At 43.7% G+C, this 25,788-nt stretch overlaps 1 protein-coding gene across 1 annotated transcript in view; it reads right to left on the reverse strand.

Annotated features, from left to right (window-relative positions):
• Positions 1 to 25,788, reverse strand: part of LOC135104137 (uncharacterized) — a 234,452-nt gene that overhangs the window by 47,441 nt on the left and 161,223 nt on the right. Inside the window, exons 49-57 of the mRNA XM_064011167.1 lie at positions 22,154 to 22,498; positions 21,744 to 21,864; positions 21,234 to 21,418; positions 20,144 to 20,962; positions 19,269 to 19,592; positions 17,435 to 17,743; positions 14,272 to 14,598; positions 13,798 to 14,109; positions 13,396 to 13,698 (exon numbers count right to left, since the gene is read on the reverse strand). Of these exons, the coding sequence (XP_063867237.1) occupies positions 13,396 to 13,698; positions 13,798 to 14,109; positions 14,272 to 14,598; positions 17,435 to 17,743; positions 19,269 to 19,592; positions 20,144 to 20,962; positions 21,234 to 21,418; positions 21,744 to 21,864; positions 22,154 to 22,498 (3,045 nt within the window). The remainder of the gene's footprint in view (positions 1 to 13,395; positions 13,699 to 13,797; positions 14,110 to 14,271; positions 14,599 to 17,434; positions 17,744 to 19,268; positions 19,593 to 20,143; positions 20,963 to 21,233; positions 21,419 to 21,743; positions 21,865 to 22,153; positions 22,499 to 25,788) is intronic.

The following is a 25,788-nucleotide window of genomic DNA, read 5'->3' on the forward strand; positions in this document are numbered from 1 at the left end:
CAGAGCACTTTATGGTTGGGTTTCCTGTAGTTCCTGGAGGGCACATACATAGTGGACGATGGTGCTGGGTTTGGCATTCAGCATTCTCACCACATAATCCAGGATAACAAACATCCAGACAAAGCTTGTTCACACAAGAATTATCCAAAGGACATTCAGTGGAGGCCTCACATCCAATAGGCACTGAGCCAGGTGATGGGAGTATATGCGGCTTGGTAATTGGAGGCTCTACTGGTCGAGGCGTTGGGTGTACTACTAGGGGCGGAAGACCTGGACTAGTTGAATCAACAATGGGATAGACAGGGTCTCCTGGTGGAAATGATGAATCATCAGATGTAGGAGGCATAAATGTGGTAGTTTGCTCAGTGAGTGTTGCTGAACATCGTTTTGTAGCATCTCCCACAGTTCCTGGAGGACAGTTACATACTGGTCGATGATCTTTTATCATACAATTAGCATTTATTCCACAAATTCCAAGACTACATACATCATAACACAACTTATTGATGCAGGAGTTATCTAATGAGCAATCATTAATGGTCTCACAACCAACAGCAATTTCAGGTACTATTGCATCAATAGAAGTAGGCAAAATGGGAGATTCTGTGGGCTTGGTGGTGGGATATTCCACTCCTGGTGCCAATGGACTATATGTTGATCCTATTATGGGAATTATGTCTTCATCCTCGGGTTGATCTGCATCCTCTACAAGCGGTCTAACTGTGGTAGTTGTCTCCATCAATAAAGCAATGCATCGCTCTGTTGGATTGCCAGTAGTACCAGGTGGGCAAATGCAAGAGGGTTTGTGACCAATTGTCTGACAATCAGCATTTTCACCACAAAGACCAGGATAACATATATTCAAACAAAATCTGTTTACACACGTGTTATCAAAGGGGCAGTTCCCGCTACTTTCACAACCAATAAGAATAGCTGGTGGAAGGAGTACTGGACGTGGAGGTTTGGTTGTTGGCTCTGTGGGCCGACTGGTGGGGAGCTCAGCAATAGCAGGAGGCAACTCTGAAGATGGACCAACGACAGGTGTTACTGGGTCATATGGTTGCTGCAGGGGTGCATCAGTAATTGGAGGAAGGGTTGTGATTTTTTCTGTAGAGGTGGCCTGACACTTGACTTGAGGGTTTCCTGTTGTTCCAGGAGGACACACACAAACAGGTCTGTGATCCCATGTCAGGCAATCAGCATCTTCCCCACACATATTTAGCCCACAGGCATCGTAACACAACATATTGATACAGGAGTTTCTGGCATCACAGTCATCGTTATTTTCACAAGCCACTTGCAATACTGGAACTATTGCGGGAGGAGGTGGTGGAGGTGATGTTGAAGGTGCAGGGGTAGGTGTTGTGGCCTCTGCCAACGGAGAAGGCAATGGTGATGTGGAGCCACTGATGGGACTAATGGGTGGGTCAAGCAATGAGGGTGTGCTTAATGTAATTGGAGGATGAGGTTTAAATGGTATATCAACTGCCAGTGCAGAACACTTCATGGTTGGATTGCCTGTAGTTCCCGGTGGACATGAGCAGACTGGACGATGGCCAACTGTCTGGCAGCCAGCATTCTCACCACATAGTCCAGGATAACAGACATCCAGACAAAGCTTGTTCACACAGGAATTATCCAAAGGACACTCATCAGAGGCCTCGCAGCCAGTAGGCACCGGGCCGGGTGTGGGAGGTTCCTGCGGGCGGGTAACTGGAGGCTCTTTTGGTCGCGGTGTTGGGTGTTCCGCTACTGGGGGAGGTGCGGGGCTGGTTGGATCTGCCACAGGATGCACTGGATGTCCGGGTGGAGCGGAGACTTCACCTGATATGGGTGGCATATGCGTGGTGGGTTCCTCAGTCACGAGTGCAGAACACTTTTGCGTCGGATCTCCGATGGTTCCCGGCGGACATTCACACACGGGTCGATGGTCCTGTATTGTACACCTGGCTTCATCTCCACAGATTCCAAGAACACACACATCATAACAGAGCTCGTTGATACAGGAATTATCCGTGGCACAGTCGTCATTGTTTTTACAAGCAATCATTATCGGAGGAATTATTGGCACAGGCTTTGGTAAAGGTAAGGGAGGTTCAGGTGGCCTTGAAATTGGCTGCTGTGCCTCTGGGGCTGGAGGTCTGTATGTTGATCCCTGTATGGGAACTATCTCTTCATCTTGGTGTGGCTCTACTTCCTCCAGAAGAGGCCTAACTGTAGCAGGTTTTTGTGTCAAGAGAGCACTGCAATACTTTGTGGGGTTGCCTGTTGTCCCAGGTGGGCATATGCAAGATGGTCGGTGGTCAATTGTTACACAATCTGCATTTTCTCCACAAAGGCCAGGATAGCAGATGTTCATGCACAGCTTGTTAACACAAGAGTTATCCTGTGGGCATTCATCCACACTCTCACAGCCAACTGGAACTGGCAGAGGTAGTGGGATCTCTGGGAGAGGCTTGGGTGTTGGATCTGTGGGCCGACTGGTGGGGAGCTCAGCAATAGCAGGAGGCAACTCTGAAGATGGACCAACGACAGGTGTTACTGGGTCATATGGTTGCTGCAGGGGTGCATCAGTAATTGGAGGAAGGGTTGTGATTTTTTCTGTAGAGGTGGCCTGACACTTGATTTGAGGGTTTCCTGTTGTTCCAGGAGGACACACACAAACAGGTCTGTGATCCCATGTCAGGCAATCAGCATCTTCCCCACACATATTTAGCCCACAGGCATCGTAACACAACATATTGATACAGGAGTTTCCGGCATCACAGTCATCGTTATTTTCACAAGCCACTTGCAATACTGGAACTATTGCGGGAGGAGGTGGTGGAGGTGATGTTGAAGGTGCAGGGGTAGGTGTTGTGGCCTCTGCCAACGGAGAAGGCAATGGTGTCGTGGAGCCACTGATGGGACTAATGGGTGGGTCAAGCAATGAGGGTGTGCTTAATGTAACTGGAGGACGAGGTTTAAATGGTATATCAACTGCCAGTGCAGAACACTTCATGGTTGGATTGCCTGTAGTTCCCGGTGGACATGAGCAGACTGGACGATGGCCAACTGTCTGGCAGCCAGCATTCTCACCACATAGTCCAGGATAACAGACATCCAGACAAAGCTTGTTCACACAGGAATTATCCAAAGGACACTCATCAGAGGCCTCGCAGCCAGTAGGCACCGGGCCGGGTGTGGGAGGTTCCTGCGGACGGGTAACTGGAGGCTCTTTCGGTCGCGGTGTTGGGTGTTCCGCTACTGGGGGAGGTGCGGGGCTGGTTGGATCTGCCACAGGATGCACTGGATGTCCGGGTGGAGCGGAGACTTCACCTGATATGGGTGGCATATGCGTGGTGGGTTCTTCAGTCACGAGTGCAGAACACTTTTGCGTCGGATCTCCGATGGTTCCTGGCGGACATTCACACACGGGTCGATGGTCCTGTATTGTACACCTGGCTTCATCTCCACAGATTCCAAGAACACACACATCATAACAGAGCTCGTTGATACAGGAATTATCCGTGGCACAGTCGTCATTGTTTTTACAAGCAATCATTATCGGAGGAATTATTGGCACAGGCTTTGGTAAAGGTAAGGGAGGCTCAGGTGGCCTTGAAATTGGCTGCTGTGCCTCTGGGGCTGGAGGTCTGTATGTTGATCCCTGTATGGGAACTATCTCTTCATCTTGGTGTGGCTCTACTTCCTCCAGAAGAGGCCTAACTGTAGCAGGTTTTTGTGTCAAGAGAGCACTGCAATACTTTGTGGGGTTGCCTGTTGTCCCAGGTGGGCATATGCAAGATGGTCGGTGGTCAATTGTTACACAATCTGCATTTTCTCCACAAAGGCCAGGATAGCAGATGTTCATGCACAGCTTGTTAACACAAGAGTTATCCTGTGGGCATTCATCCACACTCTCACAGCCAACTGGAACTGGCAGAGGTAGTGGGATCTCTGGGAGAGGCTTGGGTGTTGGATCTGTGGGCCGACTGGTGGGGAGCTCAGCAATAGCAGGAGGCAACTCTGAAGATGGACCAACGACAGGTGTTACTGGGTCATATGGTTGCTGCAGGGGTGCATCAGTAATTGGAGGAAGGGTTGTGATTTTTTCTGTAGAGGTGGCCTGACACTTGACTTGAGGGTTTCCTGTTGTTCCAGGAGGACACACACAAACAGGTCTGTGATCCCATGTCAGGCAATCAGCATCTTCCCCACACATATTTAGCCCACAGGCATCGTAACACAACATATTGATACAGGAGTTTCCGGCATCACAGTCATCGTTATTTTCACAAGCCACTGGCAATAATGGAACTATTGCGGGAGGAGGTGGTGGAGGTGATGTTGGAGGTGCAGGGGTAGGTGTTGTGGCCTCTGCCAACGGAGAAGGCAATGGTGTCGTGGAGCCACTGATGGGACTAATGGGTGGGTCAAGCAATGAGGGTGTGCTTAATGTAACTGGAGGACGAGGTTTAAATGGTATATCAACTGCCAGTGCAGAACACTTCATGGTTGGATTGCCTGTAGTTCCCGGTGGACATGAGCAGACTGGACGATGGCCAACTGTCTGGCAGCCAGCATTCTCACCACATAGTCCAGGATAACAGACATCCAGACAAAGCTTGTTCACACAGGAATTATCCAAAGGACACTCATCAGAGGCCTCGCAGCCAGTAGGCACCGGGCCGGGTGTGGGAGGTTCCTGCGGACGGGTAACTGGAGGCTCTTTCGGTCGCGGTGTTGGGTGTTCCGCTACTGGGGGAGGTGCGGGGCTGGTTGGATCTGCCACAGGATGCACTGGATGTCCGGGTGGAGCGGAGACTTCACCTGATATGGGTGGCATATGCGTGGTGGGTTCCTCAGTCACGAGTGCAGAACACTTTTGCGTCGGATCTCCGATGGTTCCCGGCGGACATTCACACACAGGTCGATGGTCCTGTATTGTACAACTGGCTTCATCTCCACAGATTCCAAGAACACACACATCATAACAGAGCTCGTTGATACAGGAATTATCCGTGGCACAGTCGTCATTGTTTTTACAAGCAATCATTATTGGAGGAATTATTGGCACAGGCTTTGGTAAAGGTAAGGGAGGTTCAGGTGGCCTTGAAATTGGCTGCTGTGCCTCTGGAGCTGGAGGTCTGTATGTTGATCCCTGTATGGGAACTATCTCTTCATCTTGGTGTGGCTCTACTTCCTCCAGAAGAGGCCTAACTGTAGCAGGTTTTTGTGTCAAGAGAGCACTGCAATACTTTGTGGGGTTGCCTGTTGTCCCAGGTGGGCATATGCAAGATGGTCGGTGGTCAATTGTAACACAATCTGCATTTTCTCCACAAAGGCCAGGATAGCAGATGTTCATGCACAGCTTGTTAACACAAGAGTTATCCTGTGGGCATTCATCCACACTCTCACAGCCAACTGGAACTGGCAGAGGTAGTGGGATCTCTGGGAGAGGCTTGGGTGTTGGATCTGTGGGCCGACTGGTGGGGAGCTCAGCAATAGCAGGAGGCAACTCTGAAGATGGACCAACGACAGGTGTTACTGGGTCATATGGTTGCTGCAGGGGTGCATCAGTAATTGGAGGAAGGGTTGTGATTTTTTCTGTAGAGGTGGCCTGACACTTGACTTGAGGGTTTCCTGTTGTTCCAGGAGGACACACACAAACAGGTCTGTGATCCCATGTCAGGCAATCAGCATCTTCCCCACACATATTTAGCCCACAGGCATCGTAACACAACATATTGATACAGGAGTTTCCGGCATCACAGTCATCGTTATTTTCACAAGCCGCTGGCAATACTGGAACTATTGCGGGAGGAGGTGGTGGAGGTGATGTTGGAGGTGCAGGGGTAGGTGTTGTGGCCTCTGCCAACGGAGAAGGCAATGGTGTCGTGGAGCCACTGATGGGACTAATGGGTGGGTCAAGCAATGAGGGTGTGCTTAATGTAACTGGAGGACGAGGTTTAAATGGTATATCAACTGCCAGTGCAGAACACTTCATGGTTGGATTGCCTGTAGTTCCCGGTGGACATGAGCAGACTGGACGATGGCCAACTGTCTGGCAGCCAGCATTCTCACCACATAGTCCAGGATAACAGACATCCAGACAAAGCTTGTTCACACAGGAATTATCCAAAGGACACTCATCAGAGGCCTCGCAGCCAGTAGGCACCGGGCCGGGTGTGGGAGGTTCCTGCGGACGGGTAACTGGAGGCTCTTTCGGTCGCGGTGTTGGGTGTTCCGCTACTGGGGGAGGTGCGGGGCTGGTTGGATCTGCCACAGGATGCACTGGATGTCCGGGTGGAGCAGAGACTTCACCTGATATGGGTGGCATATGCGTGGTGGGTTCCTCAGTCACGAGTGCAGAACACTTTTGCGTCGGATCTCCGATGGTTCCCGGCGGACATTCACACACGGGTCGATGGTCCTGTATTGTACACCTGGCTTCATCTCCACAGATTCCAAGAACACACACATCATAACAGAGCTCGTTGATACAGGAATTATCCGTGGCACAGTCGTCATTGTTTTTACAAGCAATCATTATCGGAGGAATTATTGGCACAGGCTTTGGTAAAGGTAAGGGAGGTTCAGGTGGCCTTGAAATTGGCTGCTGTGCCTCTGGGGCTGGAGGTCTGTATGTTGATCCCTGTATGGGAACTATCTCTTCATCTTGGTGTGGCTCTACTTCCTCCAGAAGAGGCCTAACTGTAGCAGGTTTTTGTGTCAAGAGAGCACTGCAATACTTTGTGGGATTGCCTGTTGTCCCAGGTGGGCATATGCAAGATGGTCGGTGGTCAATTGTTACACAATCTGCATTTTCTCCACAAAGGCCAGGATAGCAGATGTTCATGCACAGCTTGTTAACACAAGAGTTATCCTGTGGGCATTCATCCACACTCTCACAACCAACTGGAACTGGCAGAGGTAGTGGGATCTCTGGGAGAGGCTTGGGTGTTGGATCTGTGGGCCGACTGGTGGGGAGCTCAGCAATAGCAGGAGGCAACTCTGAAGATGAACCAACGACAGGTGTTACTGGGTCATATGGTTGCTGCAGGGGTGCATCAGTAATTGGAGGAAGGGTTGTGATTTTTTCTGTAGAGGTGGCCTGACACTTGACTTGAGGGTTTCCTGTTGTTCCAGGAGGACACACACAAACAGGTCTGTGATCCCATGTCAGGCAATCAGCATCTTCCCCACACATATTTAGCCCACAGGCATCGTAACACAACATATTGATACAGGAGTTTCCGGCATCACAGTCATCGTTATTTTCACAAGCCGCTGGCAATACTGGAACTATTACGGGAGGAGGTGGTGGAGGTGATGTTGGAGGTGCAGGGGTAGGTGTTGTGGTCTCTGCCAACGGAGAAGGCAATGGTGTCGTGGAGCCACTGATGGGACTAATGGGTGGGTCAAGCAATGAGGGTGTGCTTAATGTAACTGGAGGATGAGGTTTAAATGGTATATCAACTGCCAGTGCAGAACACTTCATGGTTGGATTGCCTGTAGTTCCCGGTGGACATGAGCAGACTGGACGATGGCCAACTGTCTGGCAGCCAGCATTCTCACCACATAGTCCAGGATAACAGACATCCAGACAAAGCTTGTTCACACAGGAATTATCCAAAGGACACTCATCAGAGGCCTCGCAGCCAGTAGGCACCGGGCCGGGTGTGGGAGGTTCCTGCGGACGGGTAACTGGAGGCTCTTTCGGTCGCGGTGTTGGGTGTTCCGCTACTGGGGGAGGTGCGGGGCTGGTTGGATCTGCCACAGGATGCACTGGATGTCCGGGTGGAGCGGAGACTTCACCTGATATGGGTGGCATATGCGTGGCGGGTTCCTCAGTCACGAGTGCAGAACACTTTTGCGTCGGATCTCCGATGGTTCCCGGCGGACATTCACACACGGGTCGATGGTCCTGTATTGTACACCTGGCTTCATCTCCACAGATTCCAAGAACACACACATCATAACAGAGCTCGTTGATACAAGAATTATCCGTGGCACAGTCGTCATTGTTTTTACAAGCAATCATTATCGGAGGAATTATTGGCACAGGCTTTGGTAAAGGTAAGGGAGGTTCAGGTGGCCTTGAAATTGGCTGCTGTGCCTCTGGGGCTGGAGGTCTGTATGTTGATCCCTGTATGGGAACTATCTCTTCATCTTGGTGTGGCTCTACTTCCTCCAGAAGAGGCCTAACTGTAGCAGGTTTTTGTGTCAAGAGAGCACTGCAATACTTTGTGGGGTTGCCTGTTGTCCCAGGTGGGCATATGCAAGATGGTCGGTGGTCAATTGTTACACAATCTGCATTTTCTCCACAAAGGCCAGGATAGCAGATGTTCATGCACAGCTTGTTAACACAAGAGTTATCCTGTGGGCATTCATCCACACTCTCACAACCAACTGGAACTGGCAGAGGTAGTGGGATCTCTGGGAGAGGCTTGGGAGTTGGATCTGTGGGCCGACTGGTGGGGAGCTCAGCAATAGCAGGAGGCAACTCTGAAGATGGGCCAACGACAGGTGTTACTGGGTCATATGGTTGCTGCAGGGGTGCATCAGTAATTGGAGGAAGGGTTGTGATTTTTTCTGTAGAGGTGGCCTGACACTTGATTTGAGGGTTTCCTGTTGTTCCAGGAGGACACACACAAACAGGTCTGTGATCCCATGTCAGGCAATCAGCATCTTCCCCACACATATTTAGCCCACAGGCATCGTAGCACAACATATTGATACAGGAGTTTCCGGCATCACAGTCATCGTTATTTTCACAAGCCGCTGGCAATACTGGAACTATTGCGGGAGGAGGTGGTGGAGGTGATGTTGGAGGTGCAGGGGTAGGTGTTGTGGTCTCTGCCAACGGAGAAGGCAATGGTGTCGTGGAGCCACTGATGGGACTAATGGGTGGGTCAAGCAATGAGGGTGTGCTTAATGTAACTGGAGGATGAGGTTTAAATGGTATATCAACTGCCAGTGCAGAACACTTCATGGTTGGATTGCCTGTAGTTCCTGGTGGACATGAGCAGACTGGACGATGGCCAACTGTCTGGCAGCCAGCATTCTCACCACATAGTCCAGGATAACAGACATCCAGACAAAGCTTGTTCACACAGGAATTATCCAAAGGACACTCATCAGAGGCCTCGCAGCCAGTAGGCACTGGGCCGGGTGTGGGAGGTTCCTGCGGACGGGTAACTGGAGGCTCTTTCGGTCGCGGTGTTGGGTGTTCCGCTACTGGGGGAGGTGCGGGGCTGGTTGGATCTGCCACAGGATGCACTGGATGTCCGGGTGGAGCGGAGACTTCACCTGATATGGGTGGCATATGCGTAGTGGGTTCCTCAGTCACGAGTGCAGAACACTTTTGCGTCGGATCTCCGATGGTTCCCGGCGGACATTCACACACGGGTCGATGGTCCTGTATTGTACAACTGGCTTCATCTCCACAGATTCCAAGAACACACACATCATAACAGAGCTCGTTGATACAGGAATTATCCGTGGCACAGTCGTCATTGTTTTTACAAGCAATCATTATCGGAGGAATTATTGGCACAGGCTTTGGTAAAGGTAAGGGAGGTTCAGGTGGCCTTGAAATTGGCTGCTGTGCCTCTGGGGCTGGAGGTCTGTATGTTGATCCCTGTATGGGAACTATCTCTTCATCTTGGTGTGGCTCTACTTCCTCCAGAAGAGGCCTAACTGTAGCAGGTTTTTGTGTCAAGAGAGCACTGCAATACTTTGTGGGGTTGCCTGTTGTCCCAGGTGGGCATATGCAAGATGGTCGGTGGTCAATTGTTACACAATCTGCATTTTCTCCACAAAGGCCAGGATAGCAGATGTTCATGCACAGCTTGTTAACACAAGAGTTATCCTGTGGGCATTCATCCACACTCTCACAGCCAACTGGAACTGGCAGAGGTAGTGGGATCTCTGGGAGAGGCTTGGGTGTTGGGTCTGTGGGCCGACTGGTGGGGAGCTCAGCAATAGCAGGAGGCAACTCTGAAGATGGACCAACGACAGGTGTTACTGGGTCATATGGTTGCTGCAGGGGTGCATCAGTAATTGGAGGAAGGGTTGTGATTTTTTCTGTAGAGGTGGCCTGACACTTGACTTGAGGGTTTCCTGTTGTTCCAGGAGGACACACACAAACAGGTCTGTGATCCCATGTCAGGCAATCAGCATCTTCCCCACACATATTTAGCCCACAGGCATCGTAACACAACATATTGATACAGGAGTTTCCGGCATCACAGTCATCGTTATTTTCACAAGCCACTGGCAATACTGGAACTATTGCGGGAGGAGGTGATGGAGGTGATGTTGGAGGTGCAGGGGTAGGTGTTGTGGCCTCTGCCAACGGAGAAGGCAATGGTGTCGTGGAGCCACTGATGGGACTAATGGGTGGGTCAAGCAATGAGGGTGTGCTTAATGTAATTGGAGGATGAGGTTTAAATGGTATATCAACTGCCAGTGCAGAACACTTCATGGTTGGATTGCCTGTAGTTCCCGGTGGACATGAGCAGACTGGACGATGGCCAACTGTCTGGCAGCCAGCATTCTCACCACATAGTCCAGGATAACAGACATCCAGACAAAGCTTGTTCACACAGGAATTATCCAAAGGACACTCATCAGAGGCCTCGCAGCCAGTAGGCACCGGGCCGGGTGTGGGAGGTTCCTGCGGACGGGTAACTGGAGGCTCTTTTGGTCGGGGTGTTGGTTTTTCTGCTAGTGGTGGTGGTAGTATTGAGATAACGTGTTCAGTTATTGGAAGAATTTCTTCTTCCTCTGTTGGTAACATTTCTATAACTGGTACTACAGTAGGTGTCTCCACTAATAATGCAGTACATTTTTCAGTTGGTATCCCTGTTGTACCATGTGGGCAAGTACAAACTGGACGATGTTGTGTTACTCTACAGTCAGCATTCTCCCCACATATTCCTAATGCACATACATCATAACAAAGTTTGTTGTAGCATGTATTGTCCACTGGACAATCATCATTAGCTTCACATGCAACAACAATAGGTGGGATGATAGCAGTTTGAGGTTTTGGTTGTGGATCAATAGGTGGTGGTCTTGTTGAGGAAGCAGCTATTGGTCGGATGGTCATGGAAGGGCGAGTGACTGGATGAATGGGATTTTCTTGTACTACAGGTGGCTTGGAAGTAAGTGGTGGAGCCTGCATTTCAGGTATCTCAGTTAAATGTGCAACACATTTCACAGTTGGATTTCCTGTCGTACCTGGTGGACACTGGCAAGAGGGATGATTGAGTATTGTGTGACACACTGCATCCTCTCCACAGAGGGAAGGGCTACATATATCACCACATAGCTGGTTGATACATGTGTTATCAAATGGACAGTCATCATTGCTTTCACATCCTACATGCAGTGGAGAGATGGTGTGATGGATAATAGGTGGCCTTGGTGTCAATGGTTCCTGAGATTTTGGTGAAGTAATTGCAGCTAATGGGGGAGGCAAAGTGTGGGAAGGGCCTTCTATAGGGCTAATATGTTCATGTTCAGTGGGCTGCTGAGTTATTGCAAGAGGACTAAGTGCTGTAGGAGTTTTTTGTGTAAGTAAAGCAAAACAGTTCCTAAAAGGGTCTCCAGTGGTTCCAGGTGGGCATGTGCATTCTGGTCTGTCATGTTGAATCCAGCAGTCAGCATTAGTTCCACAGTAGCCCTGACGACATACATCTACACAGAGCCTATTAATGCAGGATGTACTGAAGGGACAGTCATCATTTCTCTCACAACCATGTGTAATGGGTGGTGGTGTAGGAAGGAAGGGTGGTGGAAGTTTGGAGGTGAGGGGTCTTTCACGTTCAGTAGGTGGGTATTCAGCAATCGGGAGAGTGGTTGTGGTGGTTAGTGCTACTGGTGAAGGATAAGAATCAATGGAGACTGGTGGTCTTTCAGCAATAGGTGGGAGCTGTTTACAATGATATCCTGATCCAGTAAATCCCCTAATGCAATAACACACTGGGAAATGATTCACTGTTTTACACTCAGCAAAAGGTGAACATGGGTTTGAAATTATGCAAGGATTAATGCATTCACGCTGAGAACAGGCCTTATTTAGTGGACAGTCTCGATCATAAATGCACTCAGGCATGGGTGTGGTTGGCTTTGGGGATTTACACTTTATAAATGGATTACCAAAGAGCCCTGGCAGACACCTGCACAGAGGCCGATGGTTGGCACCATAACATTCAACGCCAGTATCAGGACAAGGGTTAGTTACAGTGCACACTGATTTACACTCATTGTTGTGGCACAACTCATCATTGTCACAGTGTAAGTCTAGAGTACACTCATAGTCAACTGGATGGGCAGGAGGCAACTTTACTGTCTCAGGTCTGACGGTGGTTTGTGTCGGAAGGAGAGTTGTGGGAGGAATTGATGTGGTGGTACTCTTTCGTTGACAATAATAACCATTGCCCACATAGCCATGAATACAAGTGCATCGTGGAAAATGAGAGATGACTCTGCACTCAGCCATGGGAGAGCAAGGGTTAGCCACGCGGCAAGGATTGATACACCGTTGTTCTGCACAAGCTTTGTCCCAAGGGCACTCTGCATCTGACACACAGTCTGGCTTGACCGTGGTGGATAGAGGGGTGCAGGCAAACTGTGGATTGCCCTGAAAGCCGGGTGGACACTTGCAGACAGGCCGATGGGAGATGACTGTGCACTCGGCCCCAATGGCACAAGGACGGGTGGCAGCACAAGGGTCCACACATCGCCGGTTGATGCAAGTGTGAATAGGGGAGCAATGTGAGTTGGCCTTACAATCCAAAGACAAGAGAGGGGGAGAGGATTGGGTAGTGGGATGAGGAATAGGATCCAAGGTTTGGGTAGGAAAGGTTTCTACAAGCGGAGGTCGGGGAACAGTGGTGGGTGAGCATCCTCTGTTGGGATTGCCCGTGTACCCAGGGAGGCAGTAACAAATAGGAACATTGTTAGTAATACGACATTCAGTGTTAAAGCCGCATGCTTTCAGGGAACACTGAACGGTCGGCGATGGTGCTGAAAAGAGTTATGAATCATGCAATTAAGACATGCACAGGATATTCTTTATAATTTGTACATTATGATACATGCTAAGGATGTGACATTCACTTGCACAGGATCTTAATCATATCATAACAGTAAACAAAGAAACAGCTGAGGTAGGATATGCCATGCATTATGAACATGCTTCATGAGGCTGCAAGATACAATCATGCTTTCTCTCTCTCTCTCTCTCTCTCTCTCTCTCTCTCTACTAATATTTGACACACACACACACACACACACACACACACACACACACACACACACAAAAGACTTCATGCAAACATAATTATGGACATGCTTAACACAGCCATGCTTTTCTTTAAACACATCACTGTAAGTACTCACCAAGTCGACATTCCACCTGTGGGTTGCCTGTGTAGCCTGGGGAGCAGGTGCACTTAGCCTTATGTTGGATGATACGACATGTGGCATTGACTCCACATGAATCTGGGCATATGTCCACACATTTCTGATGCACACATGCTAGATATCTTGGACAATCTGTGTTGATGATGCACTCAGGTTTGCATTCCACATGTGGACTGCCAAAGTAGCCTGGAGGACATGTGCATTCTGCTCGATTGTTGATGGCTCTACAATTTGCATTGACACCACAAGGCTTGGGATTACAAGGATCAGGTGGTACTTCTGAAATAAAGCATTAGATTTTATGAAATTTCTTCCTTATACAGAACTGCATCAGGGCAAATAAACAATATGTGGATCATGAGAAGTTGGGTTATTTACCTGGCTTACGGTGACAAGCTGTAAGAGGGTCACCAGTAAAACCATCAGGGCAACTACAGCGTGGTGTGTGGCTCACCACATCACACACAGCTCTATGCCCGCATTGGTTAATGCATGGATCCTTGCATTTATTGTTCATGCATGCTTTTTTTGGGAGGCAGTCAGAATTAATGGTGCATTCAGGTTTGCAGCCAACATCAGGATTTCCGGAATAGTCTGGGAGGCAGGAACACACAGCCCTGTTTGCTACCACTCGACAGTTGGTGTAGGCACCACATGGTGTTGGGTTGCATGGGTTGACTGGCTCGATAACTGTGTAAAGTGGTGATTGTTACTAGTTAGATGATTGCATATCACAAAAACATTACTTACTATGTATTGAAATCAAGGATGTGCCTGAGGCTGGTAACTACAAAACATTTGTCAGCATTTGTTACTTTGTGTAGAGTAACAAAAAAAAGAAAACAGACTTACTTGGTTCACAGAGATCAAAGGGATCCCCAGTCATGGTATGGGGACAGCTACATTTAGGATTGTGGTTATGCACCTCACAGTAAGCATTTACTCCACATGTGCCAGGACATGGATCCACACACTTTTGTTTAATGCATGCAAGGTACTGTGGACACTCTGAATTGATGACACATTCAGGTCCACATTTCTTGTAAGGATTACCAAAGTAGCCCTCAATGCAGGTACAAATACCACGAGTTCCTTCTGCATGACATTCAGCATTTACACCACAAAATCCTTCATAACAGGGGTTGTCTCGACTTGGTTTTGATGGTTCTGCTGGGACAACTGCAATTAGATAATAAATGTAGATAAAAAATATGCACTTAAAGAAAATTTTAATGGCTTCCTTCAGCATGCCCTTGACACAAAAGAGAAAATTTACCTTACCACTTGAAACACTCAAGAATACAAAGAATACAAAAGGTTCTTTAGTGTATCTGAGAACACAAGTATGCGTATGAGAATGATGTGTTACATGGTACTTAATGTTATAAGTTGGCACCACATACTCTTGGAAAATGGTCAGCACAATTACATGCCAGTGCTGAGAGACAGTAATGATGTGCTGACCCACCCTGCTTGATAAGTGGAGTATCCAGACAAAGTGCAGCCAATACACCTCACAAGGATCCTCCTCTTTGATAAGATCCATGTCTAGACTATTGTTGAGGATAACATGTACATTTGTGTTAAAGAAAACTGGCAAGGTTTTTCATCTTAATCAAGGATACCTATATGAATATTTGTGTAGTAATTAACAAAAATGTAAACATTATAAGGTATACCCTTATAAGCATGGTTATCTTGCAGAAAGTTGCCAAAATAACCAGGTATGTAGGTGCAAGCAGGCATGCATTTAAGGATCCAACACTAGGCATTACTTTGTACAAATGCCTAAAAATGGTATTTGCATCCATTATTAATATATGCAAGACCAGAGGCACAATATGAGTAAACAAAGCTACCATGGATGCAGAGCATGGATCATCAAAGTACCTAGGATACAGTAACAACCTCATACTTAAATTTTGCACGTTAACATTCTCAGCACTATGTATATGTAAACAGGTCATTTGAGTTATTATTATTATTATTATTATTATTATTATTTATTTATTTTTTTTTTTTCATTTATTTTTATTTTTTGATAAGTGGGACTGTGGATAAGATTGTGATTACATTATGGGTCTTAATCCAGGATTAAATTGCATCAAATACTTAGGAATGTTTCATCTATATGAATAAAACATTAACTCAAGAGAGATAAGAAAAATATCCTGCCCACAAATATTGTACATACAGGAATCACACAAACTGAGTCATAGCAGATAAGGAAGAGCTGGCACCATTTCAGCAATGTAAAGTACTAGATAGCCTCACATACCTATATACAGTACTGCATCACACACACACACACACACACACACACAAAAAAAAAAAAAAAAAAAAAAAAAAAAAATTGTGAGACCACTGGGCTAATATTAATATCTCTTTTACTCACTGAATATAGCCTATCTGCCCCATATTATATGCATGAAGAATAAATAATAAATAAAGATGAAAGAAAGAGTGAGAAGAAAATGAGATGGAACTTGGTCATCTGAATTGAAAATAGAGAGTAGTAGAATAGTTTAATTCTAAAAGGAGAGAGGCCTCATTCGTATTACATATAGGGTTGTGAATGATAATACTAAAACTAGTATTTGTGCTATGTAAGAGAACTGCATGCCCAGGTACTTGGGTAATTTGAATTTCTCATACACTGTGATTGTCACTTAATGTACAGTTGCCAAATTATTATGGGATACAAGACACATTACAGATATCCTGGCCTTCACATACATAGCCATAGGTTCATATCAAAATAGGGGGAATAGGGATTATCATGAACCAAGGCGACAAAGATGTTTTCTAAAACTGAACAAGAGTATCCAGGAAACATGTATGAATACAAGTTGTTTCTAATGCTACATCAATCAAAAGTATGTTACAAGGTTGAGGCTGAATGAGTTATACAGAAGTGCATTACTTGCATTACTTGTAAGCAAAATAAGAGAACTGTAAAGAAAATTATAATTCTCTTTTGGTAATACATAGAAAACAGAAAAATGGTTGGTATGAACACTAGGAGTTGTGGTGCCTAATACTGCGAATAGCATAAGTCTTTCATGCTTCTAGGCATGGCTCTATATACCAAGTTACACTGAGAGTCAGAATTAGGTAGATTCTTTTGTTGAGAACATACAAACACAAAATAAAATAAGGGAAGCTGCAAGAAACTATCAGGCCTACATGTGGCAGTCCCTGTATGAAACATACCTACCTATTTCCACCTATCATCCCCATCCATAAATAGGTCTAATCTTCTTTTAAAACTCCCTAATGACTCAGCACTAACAACTAATTACTGAGTCCATTCCATTCATCTACCACTTTATTTGAGAACCACTTCCTTCCTGTTTCTTTCTTGAACTTAAATTTTTCAAGCTTGAACCCATTGTTTCTTATTCTATCCTGATTACTGATCCTCAGAATCCTGAGAAACTAGTAATGTGGTTTACAATTCAGGCTAGAGGAGACATACATACTGTCTTCCTTGCTGGCTGTGTACTGCTTTGGACCCACATGGATTAGAAATACAGTGATGATTTCTCTCACATGATGCATGGCGAGGTTGATGTGCAATGATATTATGAGAGAGAGCTTAACATTGAGGAGTTCAACAGCAGGCTTAGGAATGAATTTCACTCAGGTCATCTGAATCTGTACTTTGTTTGTTGGGATATGTGGAGATAAAAAATAAATTACTGGGTGAAGCATATCCAACATTTTGAAGTAAAAGTTGGACTTGCCAGTCGGTAGACCAAGGAATAAATTAAAAGTCCCGAGGAAGAATCTAACATACAAAAGCTCTGTGCTCTACAAGGTGCTTTTAATTGTGTGGTTTCTTGAATAACTATGAGATTTCCTTTAACATGGATCATACTTTTCAAGGTGAAATGAATATAAATAACTAAATGAGCTCACTAGGAGGATGTTGTTTATATGATGAAATAAAGGAGGATACCTCATCCCATGAGGATAATGAAGCATTAAAGATGTAAAACTAAGGTGTACTTACTAGGGAAAGGAATGCATCGGCTGAAGGGATCACCAGTAAGGTGTTTGGGACAGTAGCACACAGGATTGTGGTTGTCCACCTCACACAGGGCATCAATGCCACATGCATCCACACAAGGATCACTGCACTTCTGTTGAATGCATGCCAGTAACTCAGAGCAGTCAGAGTTGATAATGCACTGAGGGCGACAGTTCGGTGGCCTGTCGTAGTAACCTGGAAGACACTCGCACACTGGGTGTTTCTCAACTACTCGGCAATTAGAGTTGGGTCCACAGGGGCTTGGATTACATGGGGGTACAACCTGTTGGGCTGAAGAAAGTATTTTAGTACAGATGGTTGCCACCAAATAATTGAAGGTCATATTTCCAACAATACTTAATTTGGTCAAAAAGTGGATATTTTCTAGATAAAATTTGAGCATATCATATTCATATGCACATAAGCATATCTTAAATATATGTATGTGTGTGTGTGTGTGTCTGTATATATATATATATATATATATATATATATATATATATATATATATATATATATATATATATATATATATATATATATATATATATATATATATATATATATATATATATATATATATATATATATATATATATATATATATATATATATATATATATATATATATATATATATATATATATATATATATATATATATATATATATATATATATATATATATATTTATATATATATATATATATATATATATATATATATATATATATATATATATATATGAGGTGCTTAGAATCATAATGTACCAAATAAAAAGAAAATAAAAAATTGCCTCTAGAGTTTGGCAACATTTAAACACGTATCTCAGGAATTAAGAGATATTCCATTCTGTTTTCTTCTTAAATATTGTGTAACATCTCTACAATCACATTCTGTTGTGGTCATTACAATAATGAGGGCACTAATACTGTAATGATGGTTGATCTGACTACGGTGATATTGATAATGTCAACATTGAAAGTAAAAAGTCTTAAGTTTATCAAAATCAAAGACACAAGAGGAAAATAGAGTTGTACTGCATTATTATTTTACTGACATCATTGGACAGTCATTGTCAGTGTCATAATAGGTTATTAGCATCAATGTCAATGTCAGTCTCGGCAGCCTGCAGTGGCTGCCTCTCGTCCTGGCTTTAGTGAAGAATTCTGTTCCCTCCTTTCCCCTTCCTCACTCATACAACTCATAGCAATCATATTTCAGTGGTAAAATAGTACAGAAATCATAATGCTTGTGTTTCCATTTGAGTGTAAATGAAGTCTGTCACTAGTGTCAGAATCGTGGACGCTAATTGGACAGGAGGGTGGGTTTCCCACATTCCCATTGGCTTTGAAGTGCTTGATGGCAATATATGCCTTGCATGGCTAGCTTTCATTGGTTGAAAGTTCTCTACACCATGTGGTTCCTGTAAAGAGATGCTTGGTATCTTATACTTCCAAGCTCTGGGCTTAGCTTGATGCTGTGAGACAGAAGAGTTAAATTTAGGTTTACTTGATGGGAATTTTGACCTTATTGTTGCATGGATTCTATACCTCTGGCTCATTCATTAGATAAAGGGATGTTTGGGGAACACAGCACTATACTTAACTCAGTTTTGGGTACTATGGTGGTTGGTACAGTATGATTCTAAGAACCTCATATATATATATATATATATATATATATATATATATATATATATATATATATATATATATATATATATATATATATATATATATATATATATATATATATATATATATATATATATATATATTACTTATTTACAGAATTTCCTGCTTGACGTCACGTACTTCGTATGATGCGACATTCCTGATAAGGATCCCCTGTATAGCCAGTATCGCAGGAGCAGATGGCAGCATGGTTCACCACTTTGCAGCTGGCCTTTACACCACAGCTACCTGGACAGGGGTTAATGCACTTCAATTTTGAGCAGGCCTGATGATAAGAACAGTCACTGTCATAAGTGCATTCTGGGCTGCACCTATCATAGGGATTGCCATAGTAGTCTGGCAGACAGGTGCAGGCAGCTTGGTGGCCAACAGCTGTACACTCAGCATTTATGCCACATGGGTTGGGATCACAGGGTTGTGCAGGGATTGGTGACACAGTGGAGGCTGAAAAGAATAATTTAATATTAAATGCTGAAAATTCAAACTCATAATGTTATGAAGCCAACTAAACTAAACCAAACTAAACTAGAAAAAAATAAAATAAATAAATAAAAACTAGAATGAAGGACATTGTGTGTAATGGTGCACAAAATTTTTGCCATTATTGAACAAGATGGACTTATTGATGAAGCCACAAAACTGGTACAATAGTTATGTCTGCTTTGTAGCTTGTGGGTCGTAAACACATTTGTCATTAAAAGCCTCTTTCATCCTAACACAAAGTACCAAGTGAGGGTTCTACACTTGCACAAGGATTAAGCTTAAGATGTTGGCTTACATAATGCTTGTGTTTGAAGGCTATTCTAAATACTATCAAAACTTTAAATTCTCCAACTTTCTCTACTTTTGGTATGGGCTATAACACTTGTTAGGGCTTTCCTAGTGCACTTTAAGATTTAAGAAGTGACAGGCACAAGAAATCATGTATGTAAAATTAGCTAAAATATTATGCATTTCACTTTGTGCACTGAAATATTGGCTTTCATGACACTCACATGGTGGGTATTTTGCAATGGGGATGAGGGCACACTTTTCTCTTGGATTTCCAGTGTAGCCCTCTGGACAGAAGCATCTAACATTATGGTTGATCACTCTGCATTGGGCATTGGGTGCACAGGCTCTTGGACAAGGATCAACACATTTTTGGCCCACACAAGAGAAGCCTCTCTTGCAGTCACTATTAAGCAAACACTCAGGACCACAACCAAAGATGGGATTCTTAAAATATCCTGGGAGACATTCACACACATGTTGATACCCCTGTTGGTGGCAGACAGTATTTGCACCACAAGGGTTTGGAATACAAGGGTCATGAGGTGGTGCAGGGGGCTGAGGTAGCTCTGTAACAGGTTTTGGAGGGGTAAATGGCTTTGCTGTTTGTGGGGCAATAGTTGGGTCCCTGATGGGTGGTGCTGTTTCAGCAATGGGTGGAAGGGGTTGTGGTGTGGCAGTAGGTGGAGTCTCAGGTGGTGGTACAATGGGTGGTTTTGGGGTGATCATAACAGGGGTAGGAGTGCAGCGAATGAAGGGATCTCCAGTAAAGTCTGGGAGACAACTGCAGATTGGATTATGGTTGACAACTTGACACTGGGCTTGGACACCACATGAACCTCGACAAGGATCAACACAGCGGTACTTGAAACAGGCAAGAAGTGGAGGGCACTCGCTTGGCACCACACACTCAGGCCGACAGAATGGTGGGTTGCCAATGAACCCAGACAGACAGGAGCATCTTCGTGAGCCACCCACTTCCTGACAGATGGCATTGGGCCCACATGGATTTCCTTCACATGTGCGCTGTGGTGGTTCTGGTGCTGCAGGAAAGAAACTCTTTCAATCACAACATTGCTGGTGCCAAGGGAAATAATAAGATTTCTGCATGCATAAATAAACCAATGCACTAATTATGTTTGAATATTTTGTTTCCAGGTGTTTTAAACAGTAGTAAAAAAAGCAGAAAGTAATCCACAATACCACTTATCAACTCTACACCATCAATTAATTGTACTTTGGGTAAGAGAGTATAAAGAAGGGCTGGAAAATATCCACAAACATCCCTTCAATAAAACAATGTATTAGACTTACATTTAACACAGTGGCTAAATGGATCTCCAGTCAAGTGCTTGGGGCAGTAACAGATAGGACTGTGGTTGATTACTTCACAGAGAGCATCTTGACCACACACATCTAAACAGGGGTCAACACATTTATTCCGTATGCAAGCCTTGTTCGTGGGACAGTTATTATTCAGTAAGCACTCTGGATGGCACCTGGAACAGTAAATCAATCAAAATCAATAAAGCAGTTCTAGCAAACTGTCTGCTTGGGGTTGCAATGAGTTTTGTTTTGCATTTCATGTGTATGATTTTCAATTCAGAATACATATTTTATAATTACTTCTCTTAAACCTCCATTGATCAAGACATTGCTATGCATAACATATTTTGAAATTCTAGGATATAATTTTCTAGTGTTTATGGTCTTCCTTTGAACTTAGATTTTCATAACAATAAAAGCTTTCAATACAACAGGAAAAAAAAAAAATTCTAATTTCTTAGTGAGTGGACAGCATGTGACCATAATATCAACACAGACCTTGGAGGTTCTCCTAAGTAAGATGGGAGACAAGAACACACAGGCCTGGATCCTTCCACACGGCACTCAGTATTGGGTCCACATGGGTTTGGCTGACATGGTTTAGGCACCTCTTCTATTTCTGATGTGAAAGTGAAAGAGAATAACGATAAATATGAGAAGTGTTTGAAAAGGTAAGAAATTTTTACAGGGAGAAATTTTAAGTGAGGAATGGAAAAATTTCAACCAGGGTGAATAAGAAAGAATCTTCAGACATCCAAATATGATGATATGTGCCATTTACTAGCCAAGAAAATAACAAAACTACTGCAAGGAGTTTATGGGAAGATCTAGGAAGATTGCTAGTAAAGCCAGGTTTGCAGTATGCACTGTAGCAATCAATATTCATCAGCTATTTGAGAGGAAAATACCTGGGTAAAGGTAGCAGCTTGAGTAAGGATTCCCAGAGTATCCTGGTGGGCAGACACAGTTTGGCTGGTGACTCAGGACATGACATTCAGCATTGATGCCACAACTGCCTGGACATGGGTCTACACAATGTTGATTGATGCAAGCAAGATTGAGGGTACAGTCTGAATTGATTGTACACTCTGGTCTGCATTCTACAAATGGGTTGCCAACATAACCAACAGGGCAGGCACAGGTTTCTCGGCCATCTTCTAGAGGTGAGCACTGGCCAAATGGACCACAGGGAGAGGCAGCACATGGCTCGACTCTGTCTGGTACTTCAGCAACTGGATCCACAGGCAGCAGCTCTATAATTACATGGTTGCCAGTTAACTTGTGTATACGTGAGTGTACATGTGTGTACACACGCACACACACACACACACACACACACACACACACACACACACACACACAAACATGAAACTGGCAAATTATTAGTGAAGTTGGATGTCAGGAAAGCACTGGGGCCTGATGGAGTGTCAGGTTGGACACTAAAGGAATGTAGAGAACAAGTGGTGGAGAAAATTTGGGATGTGATTAGCAGCTCACTGATGGAGGGAAGAGTACCAAGAGAGTGGAAGAGAGAGTAGAGACCCATTCAAAAAACGAGGAGAGAGCACAGGAGCAAGCGAAAAGATTCATTTGGAAAGTTGTGGACATGATAATAAGGAAATGGTGGCACAAAGATGCCATGGAAGATCACCAAGCAGAAGCTTAAAAATTATGTATACAAATATAGGTGGTTTGGTGACAAGCCTATTGGAACTTGAAGACCATCTAATGAACAATAAAATAGACATGGTATGTTTAATGGAAATCAAACTAAAAGAGGAAATAAAGTTGAGATTTGCAAAGGAAGGATATAGCACATGGAGGAGAGACAAAAAAGGAAAGGGAGGAGGAGGAGGAGGAGGAGGAGAAAGAGGATGAGTGATGATATTAGTAAAAGAGGATATTGTTGTTGAGGACATGGAATATGGTGATGGAATGGCAGAAATGCCGTGTTGTGATTAAGATTGAAGAAAATGAAAAAAAGGAAAGTTATTGTGACATACATACCACGAAAAACTAATGCATGGGAGACCAAAAGATATAAAATATGCAACTAGAAACAAGAAATAGCATAGAGGAAATGATACAGAAAAGTAACTAAGTGCTCTTAGTAGGCGACTTCAACACTAAAGGAATTAACTGGGAGGAGATGGAAGTGAAAGAAAATGTCAGGACATGGAGCAAAGAACTTATGCATACCATGATGGTGAATACAATGAGACAGTGGGTGAACGAACCTACAAGATGCAGAGGAGAAGAACCATCACAGTTGGACTTAGTGTTTATGAAAACCCTAGAAACCAACTATACATTGTTTGAGTCCACTGGGAAGAAGTGATCATGTGACAATAGAAATAGTGCTCCAGGAAGGAACAGTGTTGCACAGGAATGAACAATTTATAAATGGGAGACAGAACTATACTAAGGCAAACTTTGCAGAGCTTAATAAATTTTATGGAAAAATTAACTAGAAAGAGCTATTTGAAGGTAAAGTAGTCCAAGAAATATACAAGATATTTTTGAGCAAGTATAGAGAAGGGGTGCAACAGATTGTGCCAAGTTAGAAAGTGAAAATTAGGAAGCATGAATGGTATAATGCCAGGTGTGTAGAAGCAAAAAAGAAAAAGGACAGGGCATGGAGGAAAATGATGAGAAAACTGAACAAAAATACTAGGGAAGAATACAGAAAGGCAAAGAATGAATATGGTATAATAATAATATGAAATTTTGAAAGTGACATTGTAAGAAAATTTAAGGAAGAGCCTGAACTCTTCTACAGAAAAAGGAAACACAGGGATGACATAAACAAGTTAAGAAGGAAAGGAAGAATTTATGAAACTACTGAGATGAGTGAACTAATGAATGAAAATTTGTATCTGTGTTTACAAAGGAAACCAATTTTCTGGCACTGAAAGTGGCATCACAGAATGAGGGAATACAGGATATACAAGTAAAGAGACAAGAAATCAAAAAACTGCTAGAAGAACTGGATTTAAAAAAGCTATGGGACCAGATCAATTAAATAGATGGATATTAAAAAGAATGCAGAAAACAAATGGAGGAACCCTTATGGGATATAATCAACAGCTCAGTGAAAGAAGGAAAAGTACCAAGGTAATGGAAAAGACTTAACATCGTCCCAATATAGAAAGGGGCAAATAAAACAGAACCATGAAATTATAGACCAGTGTCACTAGCAAGTATTGTAAGCAAGTTTTGTGAAACAGTAATTAAAGATAGATGGGTGCAATATTTAGAAGATAAAAAGATAATTACATAAGAGCAATTTGGATTCAGGAAAGGGAGATCCTGTGTTACAAACCTACTGAGCTTTTATACAAGAATAATAGATGGAGTGCAAGAGGGGGACAAATGGGTTGATGCAGTATACCTGGATCTCAAAAAAGCATTTGAATTTGATAAAGTTCCCCCACAAAAGCCTTATGTGGAAGTTAGAGAATAAAGGAGAACTAAAGGGAGCAACATTGAGATGGATAGATGATTATTTACAAGAGAGGGGAATGAGAACAGTAATCAAATATATGTAAATGATATGACAGAGGATCTAAATAGTTATATAAACCTTTTTGCTGATGATGCAAAAATAATGAAAATAATAAAGGATGAAAATGACTTACAAAAGGATACTAACAAGATACGTGCATGGAGCCGAAGACAAAAACTAAAATTTAATGCCAGAAAATGCCATGTGTTGGAAATAGGAAAAGTAGAAAGAGACCTTCATGAAATTACAAAATGGGAGGAGAAATAATATTGAAAAGTAATGAAGAAAAAGATCTGGGAGTAATGATCCACACTATCACATAAACTGAACATTTGGCTCTACATACAGCTTGTTAACAAACATTATGGTGGCGTTGAACTATTTAGATAGAGAAATTATGAAGAAATTTATAACAAGCATGATATGACCTAAATTGAAATATGTAACAGTAGTTTGGACTCCACATAGAAAAAAAATATATGGAAACTGGAAAGAATACCAAGGATAGTGACAAAGATGGTACCAGAATTGAAAGACTTAAACTATGAAGAAAGACTTGAAGAGATGGAATTACCAACATTATGAGAGAGAAGAGAAAGAGAAGACCTGATAACAATGTAGTAAATTAGTAAACAATATAGAAAGAATAGACAAAAATGACTTGGTACCACAGATGGAAGAGGAAGAGAGATGGACAAGGGGGCATGGGAAGAAAATAAAGAAGAGTGGATGTTTGAGCAACATCAAGAAATACAGCTTCCTGTATTGAACTATTGAAGTCTGGAATGATTTGAAGGAAGAGGTGGTTGTGGTAAACAGTGTACACATGTTTAAAGAGAAACTGGTCAAATTTGATTATGGAGACAGGACAAAATGAGCTTTGGCTTGTGCCCTGTACAATACAACTAGGTAAATACAACTTGATTAGACCAAGATTAGAGTATGAAGTGGTGGTGTGGTCACCAAAAATTAAGAATATGAGCAAGTTGGAGAGATTGCAGAAAGCAACAACAAAAATACAATCAAGTTTGAGAGAGC

Source organism: Scylla paramamosain, chromosome 10 (genome assembly GCF_035594125.1).
Source record: "Scylla paramamosain isolate STU-SP2022 chromosome 10, ASM3559412v1, whole genome shotgun sequence".
Taxonomy (NCBI): Eukaryota; Metazoa; Arthropoda; class Malacostraca; order Decapoda; family Portunidae; genus Scylla; species Scylla paramamosain.